Below are 24,884 nucleotides of genomic sequence, written 5' to 3'. Positions count from 1 at the left end.
TCACATGGCAAGATCTGTTTTTGGCTTGCTGCTGGCATTGAGAGCTTGGTAGTTATTTGACCCTAGCTGCTTAACCCCAATATAATTTACTTTTATATGATATCTTTCATAAAATCCTTTTTAGGGGCATATATTTTAAAACTAAGGAGAGATGGGAAACTAAAAGCAGGATTTAAAGGTAGATGTAGAAGTCTTGGATGAAGGGATGACAAAGGGAGGATTTTCAGAAACAGCAGGTACGTGGCCCTCCAAAAAATCAAAGATGATTATGAACAGGACAAGTGTAAGGGAGTGGAGACCACACAGCTTGGAAATCCAGAGAAGGAAGGTAGAATTAATCTATGGATACTTATGAAAATCAGAAACTTCTGGAAATAGAGGTAAAAATTGATCAGAAATATTTTCACTCCTCTCTTCTTTTAAGGACAAAGATTCTTTTAAATGTCTCCAGATGCATTTAGACTGAACGTGGAGAAAAGGAACTGCAGGAAATGAGTTGGAGAAGATATTAACATACTCTTTACAGTGACAGGGGTAGGAAGAAAGTAGTAATGACTACTGATAGTACTCTATAGACACTGTAAGAAAAACCTGCAGGAAAGGGAAGTGTACGAAGAAAAAGAAAGGCTGCAGGTTGAGGCAAGGCCAGGATTTCTGATCAGTAAATAAAATGACCTTAAAGACCAGAAACCAATGAGATTCCAAAACAGAATTTCACAGATTGCTTTATTAGTTATAGACTGAACTGCAGCCTATACGCAGGTAAAATTTTTAAAAAATGTGGCTATTTGAAATCTGAACTCACACCTTGTGTGAGTCAGATCACATGTGAACTCAAGGATATCAGCATAGTAAGGAAATAATGGATGATGAAATCTTGCAGTGCTGAGCATAACGGTCAGTAGCACACAAGTATTTGCTCCTCATCTCACTGAAACTAAATGGATTTTGGAAATCATCAGGCCTTTCAGGTGCTTTTGCAGGAGGCACATTGAGGTGATCATTAATACAGTCAATTATAATAGTAAATGAAAGTTTTGGACAGATCTTCACTTGTGTAGTTCACTAAACCACTCTTCTCTGAGAACAATTCACCATGTCACTGTTTTTGTTCCACTTTTTTTTTTTTTTTCTGGATTATGATAAAGCAGGAGCAGCACAGTATTAGTTCCCTTTGCTGTCTCATAACTTGGGGAATCTTCTACTGGAATTCATCCCTGACTGATTTCCAAGTACTCTGCTAGGGAAGAACTCTGCACAACTATATCAAATTGCTCTGTTAGCAACATAGTGAGGAAAGCAATTTTCACTAAGATAGCCCAAACATAAGAAAAAATTCACCCTGAGGCAACTCCGCAGGCTGTGTTAAGCTACCCAAGGGATGATTTTGGTCTGGGGTTTCAAATTTCAGATACAGGACTCTGATGAGGAAGCAGGAGAAAGGGAGCTGAAAATACAGCATAGAGTAGAATTACAAACTGCTGAGACCAGAAGTGCAACTCAATCCTTTCTGCACAGCAGTAAAGGAGCAAAGCAAAAAAGCTGAGGACATTATTGACCTTGTTTCATTGCTAATGAGACATGCAGAGATTCTGCAAATGCAGGAATTTAAATAATCCACTATTGATGAGTTCTGCCCAACAGTGAAAATAAAACTATTTAGAACATACTGTACACTGTACTGAAATGCACTGAGCTCACCCTCAACACAAAGACTCATTATTTCCATTTTCTTTGGCAATTAGTATGAAATGAGAAGAGACTTGGAAAAAAAAAGAAAAAAAAACAGCAGCCCTGGCACTAGCCTTTTTACATAATCAACAGATCTACGTACAACCTGATTCTCTGCTCAGTGGTTCCAGTGGTGCAGTGCTTCAGACAGTGTTCTGTATACCAGAGATCTGAGAGCTTAAGGAGTGGACTCAGAAATGTTAAAGTCTCCACCTTCAGTTGCAAACTATAATTGACCATAAACATCTGAACACTTGACCTCTGTACCTGTGTAGGGGCAGAAGTATCCAAGCTATTCAATGACAAAGCTAATTTGCACAGTGTGACACGACTTGCTCTGACAACTACATTAGTTTCATTACTGAAGCTGGCTTGCTTTGGGCTAGTTCAGGTAATCTTTACACTATACTGAAAATAAGATTGCTTCTAAAAGTTTCCCTTTCAATTACAGACATACGCTATTTTATGTCTCTAACATATGAGCTGTGACTCCTGCAGTACCAGCTTAACATGTTACCACAGAGAATTGCCAGCTTCTCCTCCTCTGCTAAAAGTCACCGTTCCTTTAGCAGAAGCTGACATCAAGAGCCTGTGCTTCAACACAAAACCTGCTCACTTTTGCTGACATCTGAATTTAAGATGCCAACGGGTGAGAAACAACTAGCTGAGTCCAGTACTGTTTTCAACCACCAGAGTAGTTTACTTGAATGAATATGAATCAAAGCAGTTACTTCCTAACTTGTAGACTATCTACATTCACAAAGACCTGTTTGTATGTATAATATGCTTTTCCTTCAATTTGCAGTCAGTACCAAAGTGTTGGCTTCATCTGCTTCACTACTGCTGCAGCTGGATATAAAGAAAAATTACCTGCTAAGCAGCCGTGTTTCATACTGTTTCTCATCTTTTTGCTGTTTTTTCCCTTTGAAGGCATGAATACTCTCTCACACTCCTGTGAGACACTGGAATTTAGCAGCATCCTTGTAAAACAGATGAGAAAGACCAGAGGACAAAGGAATGGAACAAAATATTCAAGGCTTGATGAAGCTCATGTAAAGAAGCCAAGATTTGAATCCTTGCGCTGGACTACACAATAATCTCTGTAGAACATAATGCAAGTGCCATGTGATCCAGGAGCTAAAGGAACAATAAACTTGGTGTTTGGAACATAATGCTCTTACTTTCCCTATGGTTCTGTTTACATAGCACATAAGCAGAGGTCGTTACTTGCACAGCTTATATTATGGAATACATAATCAATACCACCTATTAATGAGATACTTACTTTTGTAAGAATTCATCAGACCCACAAACACTTAGAAGACATTCTTCTTGAACTGGGTATTGATTTGTGCAACGGAGGATCTCTGCAATTAAGTTGTGAGTAATACAGCCAGCTGTAAATAAAGATAGAAAGAAAAATAGTAGCTTGCTAGAGAATTCCAGGTTATATTCTTGAGAAAAATATGAGAATTTCTTTGTAATTGCTCACTACTGCTGCAGAGTAGCTCCATCAAGAGGAATTAGAACAAGCCACATCTGATTTTATTTAATTTTGCTTTAAATACTCTACTAGTCACAGAATCTATGTTCATTTATAGGAAACTGGCTGGTTTTTAGGTAGCTGGAATGAAGAGCTGATCAATTTTTCCAGGTAGGAAGGAAGAGACCAATGGTTAATCTTTTCAAATCTATAAATACCGAGTCATTTTCCTGATGAGTGTTTTGGTACATTTCCCATACATGAACATGGCCTAATGCAAAAGTTGACCTTTTGCTGCACAAGACACAAGTAGGCTCCAGAATTTTACTTCTCATTTTATCTGCATTTTCTTAGCCATAATGAAGAAGTAAATTAATGTACAAGCTATATGCTTTATACAGTCTGCTCTTCAGAAGTACTCCATCATTTTGACAATTTTCTCCAGAACAGTTTCAGCTTTTAAAGCCATTTTCTAACCTTGCCAATAGACTTCCTCTCTTCCCATTTCAGAAGAACTGATCAAAAACTAGAAAAGAATAGCTGCATAATCTGGCAGTCAAATTGCAAACGTGTCTGGTAAGTCTGGTCTTTATAGGTATGCCAGGCATACTCCACCATCATTGATGCTTCAAACCTGAGATAACCCTCTTCAGCAGAAACAGTATCTGACTTTGCAGTGAAAAGTTTTCTTATAGTGTACCAAAATGTTTTCACAGTGCAAGATAAAGTCTGAACTTCCTCCAAAATTCTTAGGCAATCTCACTATCAGCAAATGATTCTAGAAAACCATATAAGTAGATTTTTCTTTCAGTATTTCATTTGTGTTATTTCTTTATTGCTTCAAAATTAATGGCTGCAAGAGCTATTAATACAAGGTTTAAGTGAAATTTTTGACATAAAAATAAACTTTTGGACATAAAAATGGAAGTTACCCACAGTTAAATAAATATCTACAAAAATTAAACATGTAATCCACATTTGCATGTTGACTAAATTACACTGCTCCAGATTCAGTCATCAGTTGCAAACTGAGCCTAACCAACCATTTTAATTGGTTTTAATTTTTTTTTTTTTTTTGAATTGCCAGAGTAACCCAGAAGCAGCCAATTAATGCTGGCAAATCTGGTCCAGAGCATTTTCTTCACAAAGACACTTTTCTTCAGAAAGCCATTTTGATTACACAATTTTTACCAGCTATACTGATATTATGTGTCCAGCCCTTTGACTACTCACTCTCTTAAGTAACTCCTAATAGATGGTTTGACATGTAAACTGCAGTGCTTGTTTGCTAAATTTACATGCACCAGAGAAAGGAGAATGGTACAGAATTTTGAATTAAAATCATAAGATGCACATTGCTCAAGTCACTCATTGGAAAAAAAAAAAAAAAAGAAGAAACTTGCTAGTATCATTCATAAGCACTCCATAGATCCATTTTCCTTCCCTTGCTTTGCCAAATGTTTTTCCATAACTTAACAATACTTTATGCCCGTTATGTTAGATGGGACAAAACACTAAACTCCCCCCTGCTATGAATGTATCTTATTGTTTACTAAGCCTGTAAGCAAGTTCATGTTATGGACTGTTTTCTTACATTTCCATCAGTTTTAGCTGTGACTTCTGAAGTATTTTTGTAAATAAAGTTGCACAGACTGACAATCTGAACAATCTGTAAGGTAAATGATGCTACATGATAAACATTTGCCAGTTGTTAAAACTTCTGCATTACAGGGGATTTCAGTGTCGATCTTTTGCCTATCTGACAGAAACGCTGGAAATATTTTCTGTTCCAAGTGTCCCAGGACCTTTGGCCCTTCATTTCATGGTATCTACAAAATAGTGATTCAAGACAATTCAAGTTACTACTTTGCCAGCTTTTCTAGTAACTGTGTAGATGCTCTGAATACAAGTAACCAAACTTGTATGAATAAATGTGGAAACCTTTTCTAAAGTATTTATAAATATATATGTTTTAATATATGCTGACTGACATTCTGTAGAGCTTTGGATTTTCAGCTTTCAACCTGTCAAACAAACTAACACTCACCTTGTTACAGTCAAGTAATTCCTTGACAACTGAAGAAAAGATTCGTACACAAAAGACTATCATTTAATGAAACAGCATAGGGAGGGGATTATTTTTTCATTTCTTTCATCTTTACATATGTGGATTAAGACATAAAAATTACCAGAGCTGTAATCAAAAGTCCTGCCATTCACCGTAGATACAGGATATACTGGGGCAGTGACAGCTTCCCACAAACACTAGTGATCAGGTTGAGAGGGATCTCAGGAAGTCCAGTCTAGTCTAGCCTCCTGCCTGAAGGAAGGTCAACACTGAATTCAGACCATCTTGCTCTGGGATTTCTCCTGTCAGATCTTGAAAACCTCTAAGGATTCAGACTCCATGACCTCTCTGGGCAAGCTGCTCCAATTCTCAATTATTCTAATTTGTCCTTATATCCATCTTGAATTCCTCTGGTTTCATTTTATGAAAATGTACTTCCCCCGACCTGGTCATAACCTTGGTTGCAGAGGAGTCTTAATGACTACTGACTCTTGTCTTGGATCTAGCAACAGAGTGAAGGATGTGAAAAGTTCCATGACTAAGTGGGGGATACCCCCTACATTTTAAATTACACACAAGCTTAAATTCCTTAAGAACTGAAGTCTGAATATTGGACCCTTCTGAGACTGCCAGAATTGGTCCTGGTTGTGATTTAAAAAAGTAGAAATCTACATGTTAGTAAAGTTTGATATATAATGTGATTTTAATTTTACAGCGAATATGTTGAACGAATGCGCTCAAGATTCACATAAGGCTTACCCTCCAAGTATTTTTCCAGATAACAAATGCATTTTGTTATCATCTCAACAGAATGGAATCGTGGAAGGATGTGGATACCTCAGTCACTTACCATGTTGTGTAAGAAGCAGAGGATATGGTGAAGAATCCGTCCAAATGCTGATTCTGAATCTTGATTCACCAAGAATATGGTCTGGGAACTTTGTTGCAACACTCCAGATTTTCCCAGTGTTTGTCTTCAAGTCATAAGCAGGATAGGCATTTCTGATTCTGAAAGAGCACGATGAAATTATGCCTAAATAGGTACGCATAATGAGAAAGAAAAACAAACAAAAAATCTACAGGATACTGATTATAATATTATTTAGAGAGGTATTAGGAATAAAATCTTGTGTAGAAGGGAAAATGTTTTTATACATTAATCAGACAACTACATATCACTTAACATATGTATAACTACATCTTACATATAAGATATATATATATATACACATATTTTAAAAAAAATCAGTAAAATCTTCATAAACTTCACAAAATCACTGCTGAGCCTAACCTCAGTGAAGCCATTAGGAATTTAGATGCAAACTTCAGTGTACTGTGAAGAAAACAACTTGAGTACAGCGGAAATGAATGTACTCACAAACGTGCTTTAACACTTCGAGTTTTAACATAAAGCTAACCGAGAGCACATGCGCAGACAGATATGACCAGGACAGCTGGTCAAAATGAATACAGGAACGTGCTTTCTATGCAAAATCTTAAGTCCCTGTTTTCACTCTGCTCTAGGATCCAATCTGAAAGCTTCATTACTAAAACCCTGGACATTTATGTAAATGTCTTTAGAGAGCAATAACTGTTACAGTCACTGTGTCCCTCTAATCTTATATACCATTACCTATAAAATAAATTGCCCCTCCTCCTTCCAATTACCAAAGACTTGCAGAAACTCATTTCTCCTGAGGTGCCATTTCCTAATGAACACTAGTCACAGGTATTATGGCTGTCAGCTGAGATTAAACTTGCTTTTAAAGCAAATACACTTCGCAGCTGCAGGTAAGGGTACATATTGTACCAGCTGAAGCTTTACATTTCACTAATTGGATTGAATATTTTAGCAGCTAAACTCAAACATCCTGTACTAAGCATCCTGCATTCTTTGCTGTTTGTTAGTTCAAGCAGCATTTTGTAGTATATGAGTTGGCAGTGCCTTACACAGTCTCTGACATATTTTGAGCTACGGTTCTCTCACATAAAATTCTTCATTACTATGCCCTCCTGCCTCAGGGTGGCTACTCAAGTCTCAACAGCACAAACTCTTCTTTTATGCCATATATTTCTATAGCATGAGAAGAAGAAAAAATGGGGTGGGAGGAAGAAAAGAAAAACCTATGCTCCCAAAATTAATAATCCAATGAAGCGGCCCATTTCTTATAATGAAAAGCCAGGGGGCATGATGTTTCAGTGGGGTGAGAGGAAATGAGGCTTGACAATATCTCCAGTACATACGATAGATTTATACTCATAGTAAAAAATCATTATACTACAGAGGCTGCTTTGGTGACCTGTGTAGCTGATGTCAGTCTATTTCTTTTGTGAGCAAGGTACGCATAAAGCTTTCTCCAAGCGCCAAATTTCCCAGCATCAAACTAACTGGTTACGTAGACATGCAGGGCACACATCACATCCTCAGCTTACTGGCAGGCATTTCAAAACCGAGTTAACCTCATCTCCTTTCCTAACTTCACCTTGTCTACATTTTAAGATAATATGGAGACAGAAATTTGCTTTTTATGCCTTTTAGATAAAAATGCATTTGGTTCCAGAGATGCTTATTTATGGCCATCTATTATTTTCAAGTGATTAAAGGGCTTCTGGTCTGAGCTGTTAGGCAAAACATGCTCATTCCAGAATTTGGAAAGTTTTGGTCTTCCAAGGCATAGTTGAAGTGCTGCAGAAGTGGATTTGCTATTTCACAGTGCTATGTATTTCTCTGTTTTGCAGAACATATATTTGAAGTCAGTAGTAGCTGGAGGAACTTTGCATTTTGCAGCATCGAACCCTGAGATTGTCAGCCTGGCCTCTTCTGGTACCAAACTGGCTTTAAGATGTATTCTGAAGCCACCTATGGATGAGCGTTCACTATAGTTATGTCCACAATTGTAAAAGAACATGATAAAGGATTTTGAAAACTCTTTTTAAGTTAGGTACGTATACATTGAAATGTTGCAATTAGAGACTGCTACCTGTACAAACATTACCTAAAGAAAAACAGGCTGGGTTTCTATTTGAGCTACATGTTGGAGCTGCAAGTTTGCATGACAGAGTCTGAATCATACATCTTACTTCTGATGTATAAAACTGACAGTTATTGAGATTGTTTGAGGGCTGAAAGGATGCTCATTTGGCAAGACTAAGAGACTAGTTATTAGTAAACTTATTATTTTTTTTTCTGTTACATTTTATCCTGAGAATACTTTTGTCATTAGATAGAAGGAAAGCAAAGGCTGTTTCTATTTTCCTTTTAAAAGAGTATTTGCCAGTGATGCATGCTAAAAAAAGGTATTTCAAAACAGAAATGTCTTAATACTAAGACAGGAATGTCTTTATACTTAATACTAAATGTTTTTTAACCCTCTAAATAAAATCATTTATTCAAGAAAAAAAAAAAAGAAAAAAAAAGGAAAGAAAGCTTTTGCTATAATTAGTGTGTTAGAGTGTAAAGTTAAGTGCAGAATGTTTGGACAAAAATCTAATGCTTGAGGGGAAAACCTATCATGTGGAACGTGCGTCTGGTGTTAGTGAAAAAAAGGGGAGGGGTTTAGACTGAGGAACGTGGGGAGAAAAAAAGAAAACTGAGACATATTTGATTAAGTATGTTTTCAAGCTGACCATTTACTCTATGAATCTAAAATATATTTGCTGTTAATTCCAGAGCAATATCAAACTGTATTTTTTTCTTTCTTTTAAGAGAAGCAGGCTTGGATGACCTTAAATACTGTCAATTCATTAAAGTCTAATTCAAAAAAAATAAATCACAATTTTCCAGCTACTTTTCTGGGAAAAAAACAAACAAACAAAAAAACAAATCCCCCCCCACACGCACATGCATTTGTGCTAACAACTTGATAGTATGATCAGTGAATGTCTATAAAGGAGAATAAAGATACACAGATAGTCTATAAACATGTATTTCTTAGTGCTGTTAGATTTCAACACAATTTTTCTGACAAAATTAAGAAAGTAAAAAACAAAACAAAACAAAACAAACAAACAAACAACAACAACAAAAAACACACATGCACAAGTTCTATTCCATTAAGCCACATTATTAACTTGAAACTGTAAACAATAATTAAAGGAATTTTTGTCACTTGCTAAATCCAATGCCTCATCAAGATATTATGTAATAAAATTCTGTTCTCAGTCAATCAGTTCTTCCAGTTCTTTTTTCCTGCTCTGAGCTATATAAGCATTGATATCGTCCAAGTAAATGACAAAATAAATCTTAAGTTTCACACACATCAACATTGAAGGTGTACTTATCATTGATAAAGGTGACAGATAAGGCAGAAAATATTCTTGGAATTAACAATATTTTGTGGATTTTAATCTTTAAACCGAAATTAGGAGTGTTTCTGCATTTAAGGTGATACCAGAATTAAGACACTGTTCAGGAATGCAGGGATAACCAATCCAATTAATATAAATAAGTGAAATGTCACAGTTGGCTGAATAAAGTTTTTTCATTACTTACTCCTCCACTGCATTGCAAAAAGCAACTGTGTTTTCATTACTCCCTTGATTTGCTTCAACCAGATGGATAGACCAACCTGTAACCTAAAAATACCAAAAAGAGACCAAAAGACAATTATTTAGACAACATACATATAATGAACATAAGACTAAACTTGCATTTGGTTCCATGAGAATGAAGTTTCGTATCTTATTATCCCTCCCCTGATTTACTGGAGTGCCAAAGAAGCACAAATAACACCATTTTGACTGCACTTTTAATGTTTTCAGAGATAAAATAGAAAGTCACAAAGCATCAGCTGCCCAGGGTTTAATGATTTTTTTTTACTCCTTGAAGAAAATAAAGATTTCCAAGGTTTCCAAAATTCAACTAGTGTCAGAACACAGATGATTAAATGCAAAAGATGTATTCTTAGGTTACAATGAGAAGAGACAAAACAAAGCTTATGCTGATGTGAATTTTAATTCTTTTTCTCTCTTTCTGCCCTTCATGGAAGCTCAGGATTCCTCCAAGCTCTATAAACATTTCAGGTAAGTCCCCAAGAAAGACAGGAAGCTAGTATATTCTTTCTGAAGATGAAAAATCCCCTGATGCTTTCCCTGAAGTTGGTCTGAGCTGCTTTTTTGGGTAGAAGTATCCCCTTTTGTGTTTGCTGTACTACCCTTCCATCAGAACATAACCTCCAGGAGAGAGTGTGTAATACTGCTACATCTGCACGCCCTTCCTACTGTTGTACATACAGACATATGGACTCAAGGCTCAACAAAGACATCAACTTTTAAACCCCTTCAGAAAGAGAAGCAACTAATGCCATGGCAAAGAAGTAGAAACAGATATAGTGAAAGATATATTTTCTCATTTTAATAACATCAGTAAATTATACAAAAATATGTGGTTATTATTAATTTATATAACCTTAAAATTCCCCCCCCCCCCCCTTTTTTTTTTTTTTTCCTTCTGGACAAGGAAGTGCAATACACCTGAAAAAGTGCTGGGAAATTTTTAATGGTATGAGTATAAAATATGAAAGACCTGTTGGGAGCTGACTGGTGAGGAGACCACAGCTACAGAACTGAATGCTCAGAAGCTACAAACCCTTAATAGGTGCTGTCAGTCTTGAAAATATTAGATACAATGAGTCCCATTAACCACATTAACCATCCTGACCCTCTCCGGCAGGAGGCAGAAGTGAAAACAGAAGCTCTCTGCCTCTCTGCACCTTTGCTGGCAGCATTTCTGAGTGAATCCTAAAGGCAAGCATATCCTGTGTTGACTAGCAGTAGTCTACACAGAGGGGATTAATATATCGTTGCTAACTAACTCAAATCAGTTCTGGGGGCAAAGGTATATACAGACACATAATTCTGTATTGGGTTTATGTGGCAAGGTTTTGGTAGCAGGGGGGCTGCAGGGGTAGCCTCTGTGAGCAGAGCCCAGAAGCTGCCCCATGTCAGATCAGAGCCAGCTCCAGTTGGTTCCAAAAGGACCCGCTGCTGGCCAGAGACAGGGAGAGATGCTGGTTGGGCCTCTGGGAGAGCAGATTTAAGAAAGGGAAAAACAAACAAACAAACAACAACAAAAAAACAACTGCATAGTAGCACCTGGGAGAAAGGAGCTTGTTTGCCTGTGACAGTAATTGGTGAGCGATCTTCCCTGTCTTTATTTCAACTCTTGAAGCCTTTTTCATTGTAGTTCCTCCCCCTCTGCCTTCGAGGAGGAGACTGAGAGAGCAGTTGTAGTAGAGTTTAGCTAGCCATCAGTGTGAAACCTGTACAAGTTACAACTGACGAATCATGTGGGTGAGAGGTAAAAGAAATTTATTTTTGTCATTTCTGTTTTCAGTGTCCAGAAACTTTAATTTCTTCCCATTGCATATAAAGGGATCATATTAATTACATGATCATTTTATTTTTCCATAGGACTCTGGTCTCCACTCAATGCAGAGATCTGAAAGCGTACAGTGAACAAGACAGGTAATTGCAGATGAAGAGAACTGATGATAATAGGGATAAAGTAACAGAGTGCATCCCTGGATAACTGGGATCTTACCTTTCACCCATCCATAGATTTCTAACATCATGGTAGTCAAGTCACCTGAACCATCCTTCCTAAACATGAACACTAGTTGTGTGTGTGCTCCTCATTTCTGAAGTCCCCAAACTGAAATCATGAAGTTTGGTCTGATGATTGGACTTCTATGAAATGAGCATTGCTAGTTATCCTGTAAACATTAGACACTAAATAACTTAAATGGAGTGGCCAAATCTACTGGATACTTTCAAGGTTGTCTTTTTTGCTTTCTTTCTAATATGGAGAAAATAAAATCTCTTCTCACAGAGAATATATAAAAACAATTTCTTCGGTGTTTTTGAACATCTTGACTTAGTGGTGACAGGGACCAGAAAATTGATGATGGCTTTATTACATAGGACATATTTCAAATAACATGCATAAAGAAATTTCAGGTCCATCCTCAGCCCTAGTTCTCAACTCCTATTACTCAAATGCATCATTCACATGTCCTGGACTTCACAGATCTAAACTGTACTTATTCACTTTCTGTGAATAAGTTGTGGTGCTCCACTTTGCCAGCCATTCTGACAGTCTTACTCAGCATTTACCCTATTCCTCCGCACCCATTCTTATCCTCTCCAAAGTTCACAGAGCAATGGTTTACCTCTTCCCAGACTTTTTTACACTTTCCTCTCTCATTTTTTTTTCACCTACTTTCTCTTTCTTACCATCTCAAGGTTCAGTTGCCAGCTGCTTGCGTTGGCTCTCTTTCTGTCCTGATATGGTTGCCTCTCTCTGTAAGAATTCCTGTGGCCGCACTGATTTTTCTGCTACAAATCAATTCTCTCCTCTTTCCCATTTCTTCCTCTTCTAGCTAAACAGCTCAAACACTTCCCTGACTTAATCAAATCCTCCCACACGTTCAATTGTAGTCGCCCTTGACTCACTTCTCTCTCTCCTCTTCCCTCCCCTATAATTCTCTCCTACTCCTTCAGAAGTATTTGTGCCTGTTCTTATATGCCTGATTCCTCTAGCGCCTCTTCATCCCATACCACAATTTAATCTCTTCCTGCTTGTTTGAATCCCACTATTTTCTACTTTTCTCCTGAGAAGTCTTGTTGTTCTTTTCATCATGATGTCAAGTATGCTTTAGTTTTCCTACTGTAAATAGAAAACAAACGAACAAAAAAACCCCCAGCTCTTTGTCTCTCCATCCATAATCCCCTATTCCTGCTTCCTGTATTCATCACTGAACTCCAAAATGTGGTGTCTAGGATTAATGTTAAGAGTTTCTATCCTCAGACACTCCCCCTCCCCCCCTCCCCCAACGCACACACACACACACTACACTCCCCATCTCTCTAGAACTACATATGTTTACTTCAGTAGTTCTCCCTATTCGCAGAAAGAGAAACAAGTCAATCTAATGTCTTTTCCCCTTTGCTTTATGATACTGTGATCACTGGGAGTTAAAAGCAGAAGGTGAGCCTAAACTGTCTTTTAATATTCATGGTGCTAAGGTATCCTGTAGGCTATTTCAGGATTCCTATAATGATTCAGAATGCTAACAAGGACTAGACGAAAGGGAGGATTTATCATTTTCTTTTTCCTTCTCTATGTCAGGATTTTGAAAGAAGGAAAATGAGGAGAGATACAACATCAGAGAGTCATGGGAGTCCCAGAAGACATCATTATTAAAAACAGCAGAGCCACCAATAGAGCTATGAACACCTGATAAAAGGAGGAAAAAAAAAAGAATTTGCTTCAGAAAGACAGGTAAAGGCTGAGTGTCACAGGGACCAGCTTCCACTGTTATAGTAGACGTATATTCTTTTGGAAAAGAATTATACACACACATATAAGCGTATGCAGCACATGGTGAAGGCAGGACATGTTTTGTCTCATCTCTCAGGATCAGGATAGATCAGTCAAACTAGACAGACAATCTGGCTCAACAGAAAAACACATTCATCAAAATATATTGTTATTCTGAATTTCAGGTTTCATATCAGGTTATACAGATTTTTTCTCTCTTTCACACACATCTTACTTCACTTTTCTGTACTCATCCCTCTGTGGTAGTTTTATGGCTCAATGAGCCAAATAATTCTAATGGTGCAAAAGCAGATTACAGATTATATTTTGAAATACTGGTGAATTCTAGACCATAATCTAGATTCTCTTCTGGTGTAAAATGGCAAGTTTCCATTAGAGTTAGTGGAGATACTTCATTTTATACTAGGTGAGGAACCGGCCCTATTACTTTAAAATGAAATGAAGTCTGTTTTTAATAGGTAGATTGCAGAAATGTGTTGACACTTAGTATAAATTGGGTAAAACATAAAACGGGTAGGACACAGATTCTGCCAGTATAAAATTCTCATTAGCTAGACAGAGTTGGTGCCTTCCCTTCAGAAGTTATTTTTAATTGTCGGCTGAGTTCTCCTCTGATATTAGAATCAAAGGAAGAGGATGCTCGGATTTTTTCATGCTGCATAAAAATCTCTTAAATAATCATGTACTGTTTGTTTGAGGGCATCCTCCTTGTAAACACTGTGGGAAATTCTGACTGCCAAGAAATCAAAAGTTACACAATTATTAGAAAATACACCTGAGACTTCCCTGCATCTCTATTTTAGGAAGTAGTGAAGACCAAATTAGAACTGAATAAGAAGTCTCACACTTACCTTTGGCCAGCTGAATTGTAAGACAGATGACAAAAGCTCTCTACAGGACCAAAAGCTTTTTCTTCCCTCAAAGCATAAATTGTTTTCTTTTTCACCAGGTGTTAAAATGAAGTGCTTCTAATACATGCTGCATCAGTACGACTGAATATGCAAAGTGCAAGGACACAGGCAATAAGGGTCAAGAACTTTAAACACTTAATATCAGAAAATTTACATACCTCTCTGTCATGTCCAGAGCTGCTGGGCCAAGTAGGTCCTATGCTGTATCTTCTGGAAGTGTTGATTAAATAACGCCCCCCATTTCTGCTTTCATCTCTCACTTGTGCAAATGGGTAGTTGTCTACGAAAACAGGACGTTGAGCATCTACATCGTCAAAACCTATCTGAAAATACGTGTTGCCTCTCTCCACATTTGAATCAAACACATTTGGGACAGTAGTTACACTATTCCCTCTGCAGAATTCTCTCCCTTGACTATAAGGGTGGGAATCCACCAGAGAGAAGTTTCTGTCATCAGACAGTAAAGAAGACTTGAAACCAATTGCTGGTGACACTGTGCCTTGTTGCCAATGAGATACTGGATTTGCAGGGTGAACTTCACCATAAGCAACTGGAGGCTGACCACAGAACTGCTTCTCTGGCACATTCAGACCAAAGTTGTCTGATGTGAAAAAATGTTCTTCATGATGATGTGAATGTGATGAACCATAAAAAAAAAATTCATTGCTGACTTCATCAACTATTCGATCAAATCCTAGGTGGATGTCTCCATTAGAATCAGAATGGTACACTGGATAAGGTGCTTGGTCCCCAGTGTGTCCTTCATGAAATTCATTGTGTAAGAAAGGAACCCTTCCAAAATATGCCATAGCTGATTTTTATCTTCAGTCTTGTTAATCCTCAAGGAACTTTTACAATATTTCCAGGGTCAAAAGAGTATTGTTCATAACTGGAGCTATATACCCCCACTGAAATAAAGCACAGAATAAAAGTTAAACCAAAAAGAAAAAATAAACATCATCTGTTATAAAAAAAGCTTTATACCTGCATTTATACCTGCAATTTTTTTATTTCCTGGTCTCATAAATAATATAAACAGGATGCCTGGAACAACTGACCTAAAATACTAATTCTGGCAAATATTAAAGAAAACGTCCGTTGTTTTATACTTGTATACCACACCATAGGCAGGAATCTAAAACAAGAGGGTAGGAAATATTCATATTAATGGCCACTTTAATGGTAGTTTCATTCACATACTTCTCTCTTTTTGTGAATCTACAATTTCTTCATATTCTAACACTTTTTATCCTGGTGTAGTAGGTGACAGAGGTTTAGCAAGTAAAAGAACAAGTGTAAAATATAGAAGACTTGGATCTCCAACTAATATTCCAAATACTACACCCCAAAAGCTTGTATATGGCATATATAAATGAAAAAAAATCAAATATAAATAAACCATTTTTTTTTCCCCAAAACAAATACATCTGAAATTCCTGAGGTTATATTTTTGTTACTAAATTAACAGGCCAGGAAATAAGTTTTCTTCAGTAGTTCATCATTCACACTGTTATCAGCAAACTTCCTGATCTGATTTTGGGATATGCCAACTAGTCCTATGGTTCAGATTAGCAGCATGTACTGGAGACTTTTTTTTTAGGAAGAGAGTTTAATTCTAAAACCCAAATTATTCTGTGCTACTTGCCCTTAAGGATACAGCCTGTTTTATTTACTGATACAGAAGTAGCTTAAAACACAAATGGCATGGAATAACAATACCACATAAAGTACACAGTTGTGCTGAGTACTTTATCACACAAAAGAAATGGAAACATCTGATTTAATAATTCAATAAAAAATATATTCCCTAGCAGTAAAAAAACACTACCAAGATGAAAAGTGCACTCAGATATTGTTAAAGCTTAGCACCACAAATTGCTTTTCCAATATGTCCCCAAGATCTATACTATATTAGCTTAGATAATACTGCCTTGTAATGAAAACCTGTATTTCAGCAGAAGGTATTCATCACAACTTTATTTATTTTTGTTTTATTTGAAGTCAAACTCTAGGTGGCATAGGTTCCTGTCACCTACAGTCAGGAACGAAAAGAGAAATGAAAAGTTAAATAGGCTGAAATGAGATCTCCAAGTTAGAGGTTGAATGACTCTTTCAAGCACTAAGCTTAGTGATTCCATGTGTTGTGTAGCTTGGTTTGCTTTGCTCTAACTGTGCTGGGGGGAAAAAATACATATTTATTAATGAAGTTTCACTAAGCCAGAAAACCAAAATGACCACACTGAATGGGGATCTACACCATGGACTTCAATTACCAGCCTAGTCCCTGCCATTTCTGTCACAGTGAATCATGAATTACACTTTTAGATTCAGATGACTTTTTTTTTTTTTTTTCCCCAGAAATATTTTAATAAGCACAGAAGTAACAATTGCCCTCTTTTGCAACTTCTTCTCTTCTTCACCTTTCTATAGCAGTTGAATAAAAGAAAGATAACAAGAAAGAGAAGATGCATCCATGAAATCACAGATAACTTCTTTTATTCCTTTTTTTTTTTTTCCTAGAAAATTGTGTTTCAGGAAAAATAAAAGATCAAACAATGACCTCTCCCTCCAGTCCTACATTCCTTAATAAAGTTTGGCTACCTGTAACACTGTAATAGAGGCACAGAAAATACAATGCTTTTCACTCCCATTTAAATGTTTCTAAAATATTTTCTTGACATTTCATACAAATTCCATTTATAATAATACATAAATAGCTAATAGCTAACCCTGCTTCTTACACCACTACAGCTCTTATGTATAGTATCCCAGTATTTAGCTGTTTCTGAGACAGCTAAATAAACACACATCACACCTCCATCTATCTGTGTACGACTGCTTATTTCCTGTACTCTCCATACTGTTCAGAAGTACTGCTTTCTTAGCCATCTTTAAATGCAGGCAAGTTAGATATAGTGCTAGAAGGGCCATCTGCATTGTCTGCTGCCCTGTTCTTCTCAGAGGGCAGAGGGGCCATGAGAAGTTAGGAGTCTGCACTACACATCAGGCTCCCTCTTCCAGCCCTGACCACTGCAAAGGGAGGACCTCAGGGAGCAGACACATACAGCACTGTTTGTAGAACCATGTCTACTTTACATGGACACACATTTAAAGCTAACCATTTAGACTGGAAACTCGGCATGTCACGCTGTAAATCTCAGTGGTTTAAGTCTCACCTGCTCTTTGGTTTAGTAAGATTAGGCTCTGAACTTAGACCAACTCCTGATCCTTTTCAAAGCAACACCCAAGTTCAGGAAAGGGTTTGTCATTTTGCCAGCCACTATTACTGTATCCAAATCATGCAAAGCATGTTGACTACAATGAATTTTCAGAAATCACTAATGAAGCAAAATTTATAATGTGACTTTTGTTGTTGTTTTAAAGTTTACTTTTTAAGGTTTCTGAATTCACATTTTGGAGATTTTCACTATTTTTCCATGCAATTATGAAGACTTCCTTTTCTTTTCAAATGACAGCCCATGCTTTCACATAATTGTATGGTTCTGGTATCTGGGGCTTTAAGGGAAAATCCCCCAAAATTCTGTAAAGTAGTCACTACAAACCAAGGGAGCAGACAGCATTACACAATGCTCCCGACATTGCAGCTGCTGGCTAAGCACACAAAAATGCTTCCCTCACTTCAGCACGCACATGCATACTAGCATAAAAGCTTTGTGCGCTGTAGGCTCAATTTTCTCTTTTCATCAGATCCCAGAAGTGCAATACTGGGCTAGTGCTAAGCAGTAAGAATATATGTTGCAACCTCTTACCTGAAACACACAATTTGTTAGAAGGATATAGTCTCCTATTTCTTCCTGTTCACAGACACATTCAAATGACCTTTGTGCTTTCAACACGAAGGGGGTGTAACTTAGTCGTCAGAAGCTTCCCTTCCTGTGTAACCAGTTTACTAAGGTGATGATTCTTTCCTACCTCTTCCTTCAGGGAAATTTCAAACAGCAGTAACAATAAAAAGGAAACACCTTATCTGTTGTCTCTCATTATCTGAGAATCCTACCCCCCCCCCCCCCCCTTTAAATATGGTGGTAGATGATCTCACACTTAAAGAACAAGTATGAAACATGCTTAAAATAACAAGACAACTTCATGGGAAAGGCTTGGAAAGATTTGCCTCAGAATGACTTCTGCATTACAACAGGATTCAGAAATTTTACTCTACTCCATCTTCATGCAGCTTCTATTTGCCACTGGTGGTGAGTGCTCTGAAATGAGCGCTTTGCTCACAGGAGAAAGGGAAGGTACAAATACTGTCTGGCAGAGAGGTCCTCCACATTTGGCTCCACACTCTGAGAGCTGGGACAGTCTAAAGGGGAAGACCCTTAAGGTGGGATATTGGCCACAGAATGATGAAAGCTTTGTCCCTCTGAATAGGGCCTGAAGTAAAAATACAGCACTGGTCATGAACATATTCCTAGACCTCAGGGAGCCCAGGACCCTTTGCCACTAAAAGAAGCAGCAGAGGCTGCTCCAGGCACAACATGGAGGGAGTTCCCTCAGGGACAATCTGCCTCAAAGCTTCGTACTTTTCCTTAAAAAGGTATAAATTGCCACGCTGAGGTGGCTATTCAAAACTCACAAAAAATCCCAATCCTAATCTACTCTAAGGTTGTTACAAGCAGGAAAATATCCTCAAAAATGGTGAGGTGGTCAGTGTAAACATGACTATTTCAGTTATAAAAGGCTGTACGGCAAGACTGAACAGCTTAGGATAAAGCACTGAAAGTTAATAATTAATTATAGATATCTTATATCTGATAAACTGAATGAAGTAATAATTTGATAAAGCATTCTTGGGAAAACTCTGCCCTTCAAAGTATCACAAAAGCTGTCAGTGATGTCATTGTGATTTAAAAGCTGTTAGCCAAGGACAAAACGTATTTCAGTTGGTGAAAGGTGATGTTTTTCTTCTCATATATTCTGCAACCCTTAAAAAATGTCACAATAGTTTGCGCCACAAACTATTTGGTGGCATTTATACTGCACTGTAGTTGTTACCAGTGATTACTTTGAAGTGATCCTGAGAGACAGGATCACACCAATTTTCGGAGCTGCTATTTCAGAGTTTATGGCAGCGTGACTGTGTGATGTTGCTTCATCTCACAGTGACTGGATGTAGTAAAAGGAGGAAGGTAGAGAAAACAGAGGAAATATGCATGGGAAGAGCTCATATTCCCAAGCAAACACAGAAGGCTATATGTGTAATATGAACTAGGACATGTCCTCCTCTCCCCATGGTGATTTCCACAAGAAAGTTATGAAGATTTTCCTTGGGAAACCCTGAACATTTTTGCAATTATTTGTTTTCTGTTTCCCACCAAAGTAGTAGGCAGAAAACTGCTGAGTCACTTTTCTACCCTGATTTCCTCCTAGAACTCTGAAGAATTCTCTCTCCTCCCCCCCCCCATCCCCCCCCTTTTGCTGGCCTGTGGGACATCATCTCCAGAGACAAAAAAATCCTGGAGACTCCCTGGGATGCCGCCTTTTCTTCTGTTAGATACTCTTGCTGCTCCACCAACTGGCAGTAGCCTACAGCTCACTAAAATTAAAGATGAATCATATGTTGATTTAGCCATGTATAAACTCATGTATATGACCTAGGTCTGACAAAAAGCTGCAGGTAAAGAGCTGGCAAAATAATTACTCTTACATACCCCCAGATGCATCTTCAGTAGGCTGTTGTTCAGTCTTGCTTCACACAGTTTGAAGCTTTCACAAATCACACCCTTGCGTTTGAAGCTTTGAGGCTTCGACTATAGCAGGTTTCTGAGGGGAATACAGCAAAGTGTTTCAGCAGTCTGTGGGGACAGAAACCTGGCTAAACATCGAGCCAGTACGGAGGCTGTTCCATTTCGTAACAGATCCAACCTCCCGTGTTACTGTTCTCCAGTGCCACCTACTGTCATTTTCCCGAAACTGTGAAGCAAGGAACAGAGATCACCGTGTCAGGCACAGCAGCAATTAAGCTTTATGTCTGGCTGCAGGGGATGTCATCATGTCTATCATTATCACTGACAAATATGGCCCCTGTCGGAAGTCTGCCCTTTATGAGGAAGATTCATGGTTGTTGATACCCTGCTTGCAGATGGTGTGATACTACTTCTCTTAGATCAGTGCTCCAAAGCACTGCTGCACCAAGGCGATGACAAGGTATCAGCAAAGCTATACACACAAAATAGGGTTTTTCCATATGCTGGTGAAAACAACAACAAAAAAAGGTGAACAATGTCAGGATTTATTTAAACAGCAGATGAACAAGAATTCTGGTAACAAAAAAGATGAGGTTAATATATGGTTTGCTGCATTACAGATCTGTATTTCCTTCTCACTTACAAGGTTCATAGAGCATGGATTGTACCTTACCTGTTTAGTAAAACCCAGCATGGTAGATTCTTCTGGGCAAGGAAAATACAATTTGGAACAAACACCACATAGTGGTTGAGTCATTATGACATGATTCACCTGTGAAGAAGACTTCTGTTGTAAAGGGCAAAAAGGACTTTTCAATTCTGAAAACACTCCTCACTCTCATTTATTCACATAGAATAAGTCAAGGGAAATGACAGGGAGAGAATAAGAGGGGGAGGGAAGCAAAGTTTCACTTTTCTATGAGAAATACATAGAATATATTATATTCTATATAGAAAACATTTACAAGCTCTGCTGACACCTACACATAACATACAAAGTTACTGAGTTACCAACACCCTCCTGAGCTTTGAAATACCCTGTAGTGAAAAACCTACCCCTACAGTCTGTACTCACCAACTAGAAAGCTAGCCACGACTAAATGTAGACTACATATTTTAATCTCTCTTTTTATTTGAACATCTTTGTACTTTGATAATGTAAAAGGAACAACATGGTTTACTGGAGTTGTTTCTGAGAGCAACAACGACTCCAGCTTCAAAAATCAAATTGCTGAGAAAATTGAGTGCTAAAATGGGGAACAGTCACATCACATCCATCTTAGAACATAGTTAAAATAAGACATTTATGCAGATTTTTATATATGTGTATATATATAAATACATATGAGATATATAATACATAGGCATGTATTTATATATGCATGCATACATGTGTAGATACTGTATATGTGCTTACATATATATATATTAGGCTTTTATATATATACATAAACGTATTATATATATATATATCTAAAGTCTAATAAACACTAAGTGGCCCAAGAAAGGAGCTTAAATGCTTCAGAAAAGGAGAACTAAAGCCACACATTTCAGGTGAAAGAGACAAACTTTCCAAAGCTAAACTGCTTTAAGAGTGCCTAAACCCAAATCTCTTTTTCATACTGCTCTTTATATTTCACTGTGTTGTTTTCTTCCATTTCTCTTACTTCCTGTGATTTTGCTGCTGTTGTTCTATTCACCTTCCCAATCCAGTGCCTGCTCAATGGCTTTCTGTGAAATTCAGCTTTGACATTGCAATGCATTCAACAGGGTTTTTTGACCTTCCAGAAATTGTTCATATCATACACTGTACAAATATAAAAACATAGTATTGTGTTACTAGCACACTGTTAAGACAAGCTCCCTATGTACTTCAGCATGCTCTTCCTAAGGAAAATTTAGCAAGCTGGTTCATCACCATTTTTAAGACCCCTTCTCATTGCAGCCATGGGGAGCAGCTCTAGAGGATTTCTGGAGCAGAAAGAGGGTATAGAACAGCCCCAAAGTAAAGAACTCAGCCACTCTGGTGAACCTGAGCCAAGGTGACTTTGTTACTGTAGCCTGGCAGAATTGATCCCATGCTGCCTCAGGGAACTGTTAGTATTATCATCACCTTGAGGAGAACCAGAATTAAGTATGGCTTTGAATTCAGCTCCAAAGTGTCTGCAAAATAGGGAAAGGGCAATGGTAATAAAGACCCACTTGTATACCTTGCACTCATGACCATGACGCCAAAAGTACTTTCAGGTCAACCAGTGAAATTATAAAATCTTATATTATAAACCCTTACATACTATACTACAGGCTAATACATACTGTAAACCTAGTATAACAGCTGACTGTTATATGCTCTATTGTCTTTACCAAAGAAAAGATATAATAGTTTAAACACAAAAGTACAGACATCTAAGGTCAAAACGATAGTTTACTTGCACAGTATTAACATTGTCTTGATTTGCATTTCTGAGAGGATGCTTTTCTTACATTTGCTATAACGTGTATATTACAGTACTACAATATCTTTAAAAATACAGTATTTCTGAATTTTCCCTGAACTTCTTGCACAAAGGTAGCTTCTTGCATCTTTCTTTCTACTTTAATTTTATAGTCATACTTGCTGACACTATGACTGAAACACTTGCTTTGAAAAAACAAAACAAAACAAAACAAAACAAAATGTCTTTTACAAAAAATTAGTGATATATATATAATTTTTAAACCAACTGAACAGCATTCCTTATAGGCAATTCAGGATATAAAGCATCTGCTTAGATAGCTAATTTGGCTGCATACTTAGGTTGCATATGCATGCCAGCAAAGCATTCATTATTGTTTTCATTAAAACTTTACCTGCAGCATGAAAACCAACAATAATTTACTTGTTTCCTTATAAATAATGCAAAGGGACTGCTTATCTGCAATAATATATATTTCTGCAAACTGCTATATGAAATTAAGCTCGCAGCACCCCTCCACCACAGTTGGACAGACCCTTAAATTAGTGGCTGGCAAAGAGATGCTCTCAGTGCTGAAAATCCAGCTTCGTGTATCTATCAGAGCAAAGTACTTTCTCCATCAGCGCTGCCTGTACAGATTATTCTTACAGTAGCAATTGTTCTCTGCTGTGTCAGGTCCTGTGCTAGCCTGTTCATGGTTTTGCTAATGATGTTTCTGTATTTATGAATAAGAGGACCTGTATAATGGAACAGATCAGGTGTGTCCACTGGGACTGAGTAGTAAATTCACACCACAGCAGTTCTGCAGCTCTAAATATGCACCTTACTCGATGACACCACAGGTACTTAGCTCACTGCAGCAGCCATGACTTAGGTTTGTGTCCTATCTGGCACTATTTTGGGCGGCTGATCCAACCCCTATTGTTCCAGTTGCTCTGTCTCTGTCTTCCTTTCCAGTACAGGAACAAATCTGCTGAGACAGGAGTCAGGAGTGAGTAGCACGGTGCTTCACATCACAGGTGAGCTGCTACATGTGTTCAGTTAGAGGGGAGCTGCAAGGCCCCCCTGTGGAGGGCAGAAGAGGAAAGTTCTGCTGGGGTATGGGTACCTGAGGGGAAAACAGAAGAACAGGAGCTAGTATCCCTAGTGCTACCTTTCACAACAGCCTCTAGGGATGGCTGGTGTCTTTCAGAGACAGGTTCGCAGCTCACAATGAAATTAGTTAGTCTGGCAAGCACTAGGAAAGGAAGAGAGAGAAAAGCAAGAGAGAGGTCTTCTCAGTTCCACCCATCCAACAACCTATGAAAATCCCTTATTCAAAGAGTTTAATAGTCCTTACATTGACAACAATTTCCTAGTACTTTTGGATGGGAAGGCAGTGTAGGGGAAACTACTATAAAAGAAACAGGTAGTATCATCCATCATCGCCTTGGCCTACAAGACAGCTAAAACCACCATGCACTGATGACACAAAGGCAGACAGGAAGGTAGATACTTTCCAGCACAGTTGCTGGGGAAAGTGAAAACCCAGGAAGTGATGAGGTTTGGTATAGTCCCTGCACTAAACACTGAGTCACCCCTGCCCCAACCGGTTATGCCTTGCTCACTTCAATCTCCTTTAGGGCTCATTTTCAAAATCAGAAACCTCCATTTAGAAGAAATTTTAGACTGAAGGCAGTGACCCTGTTACAAAATGATGCATCACAAACAGCACAACCGTCTCCCCTACTTCCCAAGGAAGAGCTAAATTTACCAGATGAATCTGATTCTAAGCATGGGAACACCAGACTGCTCCTACCTGTTCTGGTAGCATCAGCGTGGGAGCTGTGCTGATGCAAAACTCTGAGCTAGGATACCTGACTGGAAGCCTGCAATGTTCAGGTCAAACACAAGCCTGGGGTATGCCTAAAAGCAAATGAATACAGAACTCACTATCAATTAGGATTTCATTAAGAGTTGGGTGTTTTCTGGAGGAGGACAGGAGAGGGAGAGTCTCAGAATGTCTAGCAGACCAAGTCAGTCTTACAGCGTGAGAGCTTAATAAAGAATAACAAGTAAATTTGAATACACCTAATGCTCAGGTGTCATCTCAGAAGGCTGCATCACAGGCCTCCAGGACATGGTCTAAAATAAAGTATCACGTTGTACCACATAACACACTCTTCCTTCGAGGCCTAGCCTCACAG

General features: G+C 38.0%; 1 protein-coding gene across 1 annotated transcript in view; it reads right to left on the bottom strand.

Moving 5' to 3' along the window:
• The window catches only part of PIK3C2G (phosphatidylinositol-4-phosphate 3-kinase catalytic subunit type 2 gamma), a 211,816-nt gene extending 193,480 nt beyond the window's left edge, over positions 1–18,336 (bottom strand). Inside the window, 5 exon segments of the mRNA XM_035550834.1 lie at positions 3,017–3,128; positions 6,133–6,290; positions 9,775–9,857; positions 14,693–15,442; positions 18,305–18,336. Coding sequence (XP_035406727.1) covers positions 3,017–3,128; positions 6,133–6,290; positions 9,775–9,857; positions 14,693–15,343 — 1,004 coding nt within the window. The 5' untranslated portion in view covers positions 15,344–15,442; positions 18,305–18,336.
• Between the last annotated feature and the right edge of the window lie 6,548 nt (positions 18,337–24,884).

Source organism: Cygnus atratus, chromosome 1 (genome assembly GCF_013377495.2).
Source record: "Cygnus atratus isolate AKBS03 ecotype Queensland, Australia chromosome 1, CAtr_DNAZoo_HiC_assembly, whole genome shotgun sequence".
In the NCBI taxonomy this organism is placed as follows: domain Eukaryota; kingdom Metazoa; phylum Chordata; class Aves; order Anseriformes; family Anatidae; genus Cygnus; species Cygnus atratus.
Note: the sequence above shows the minus strand (reverse complement) of the source record. Positions and strands in the feature narration are given on the sequence as shown.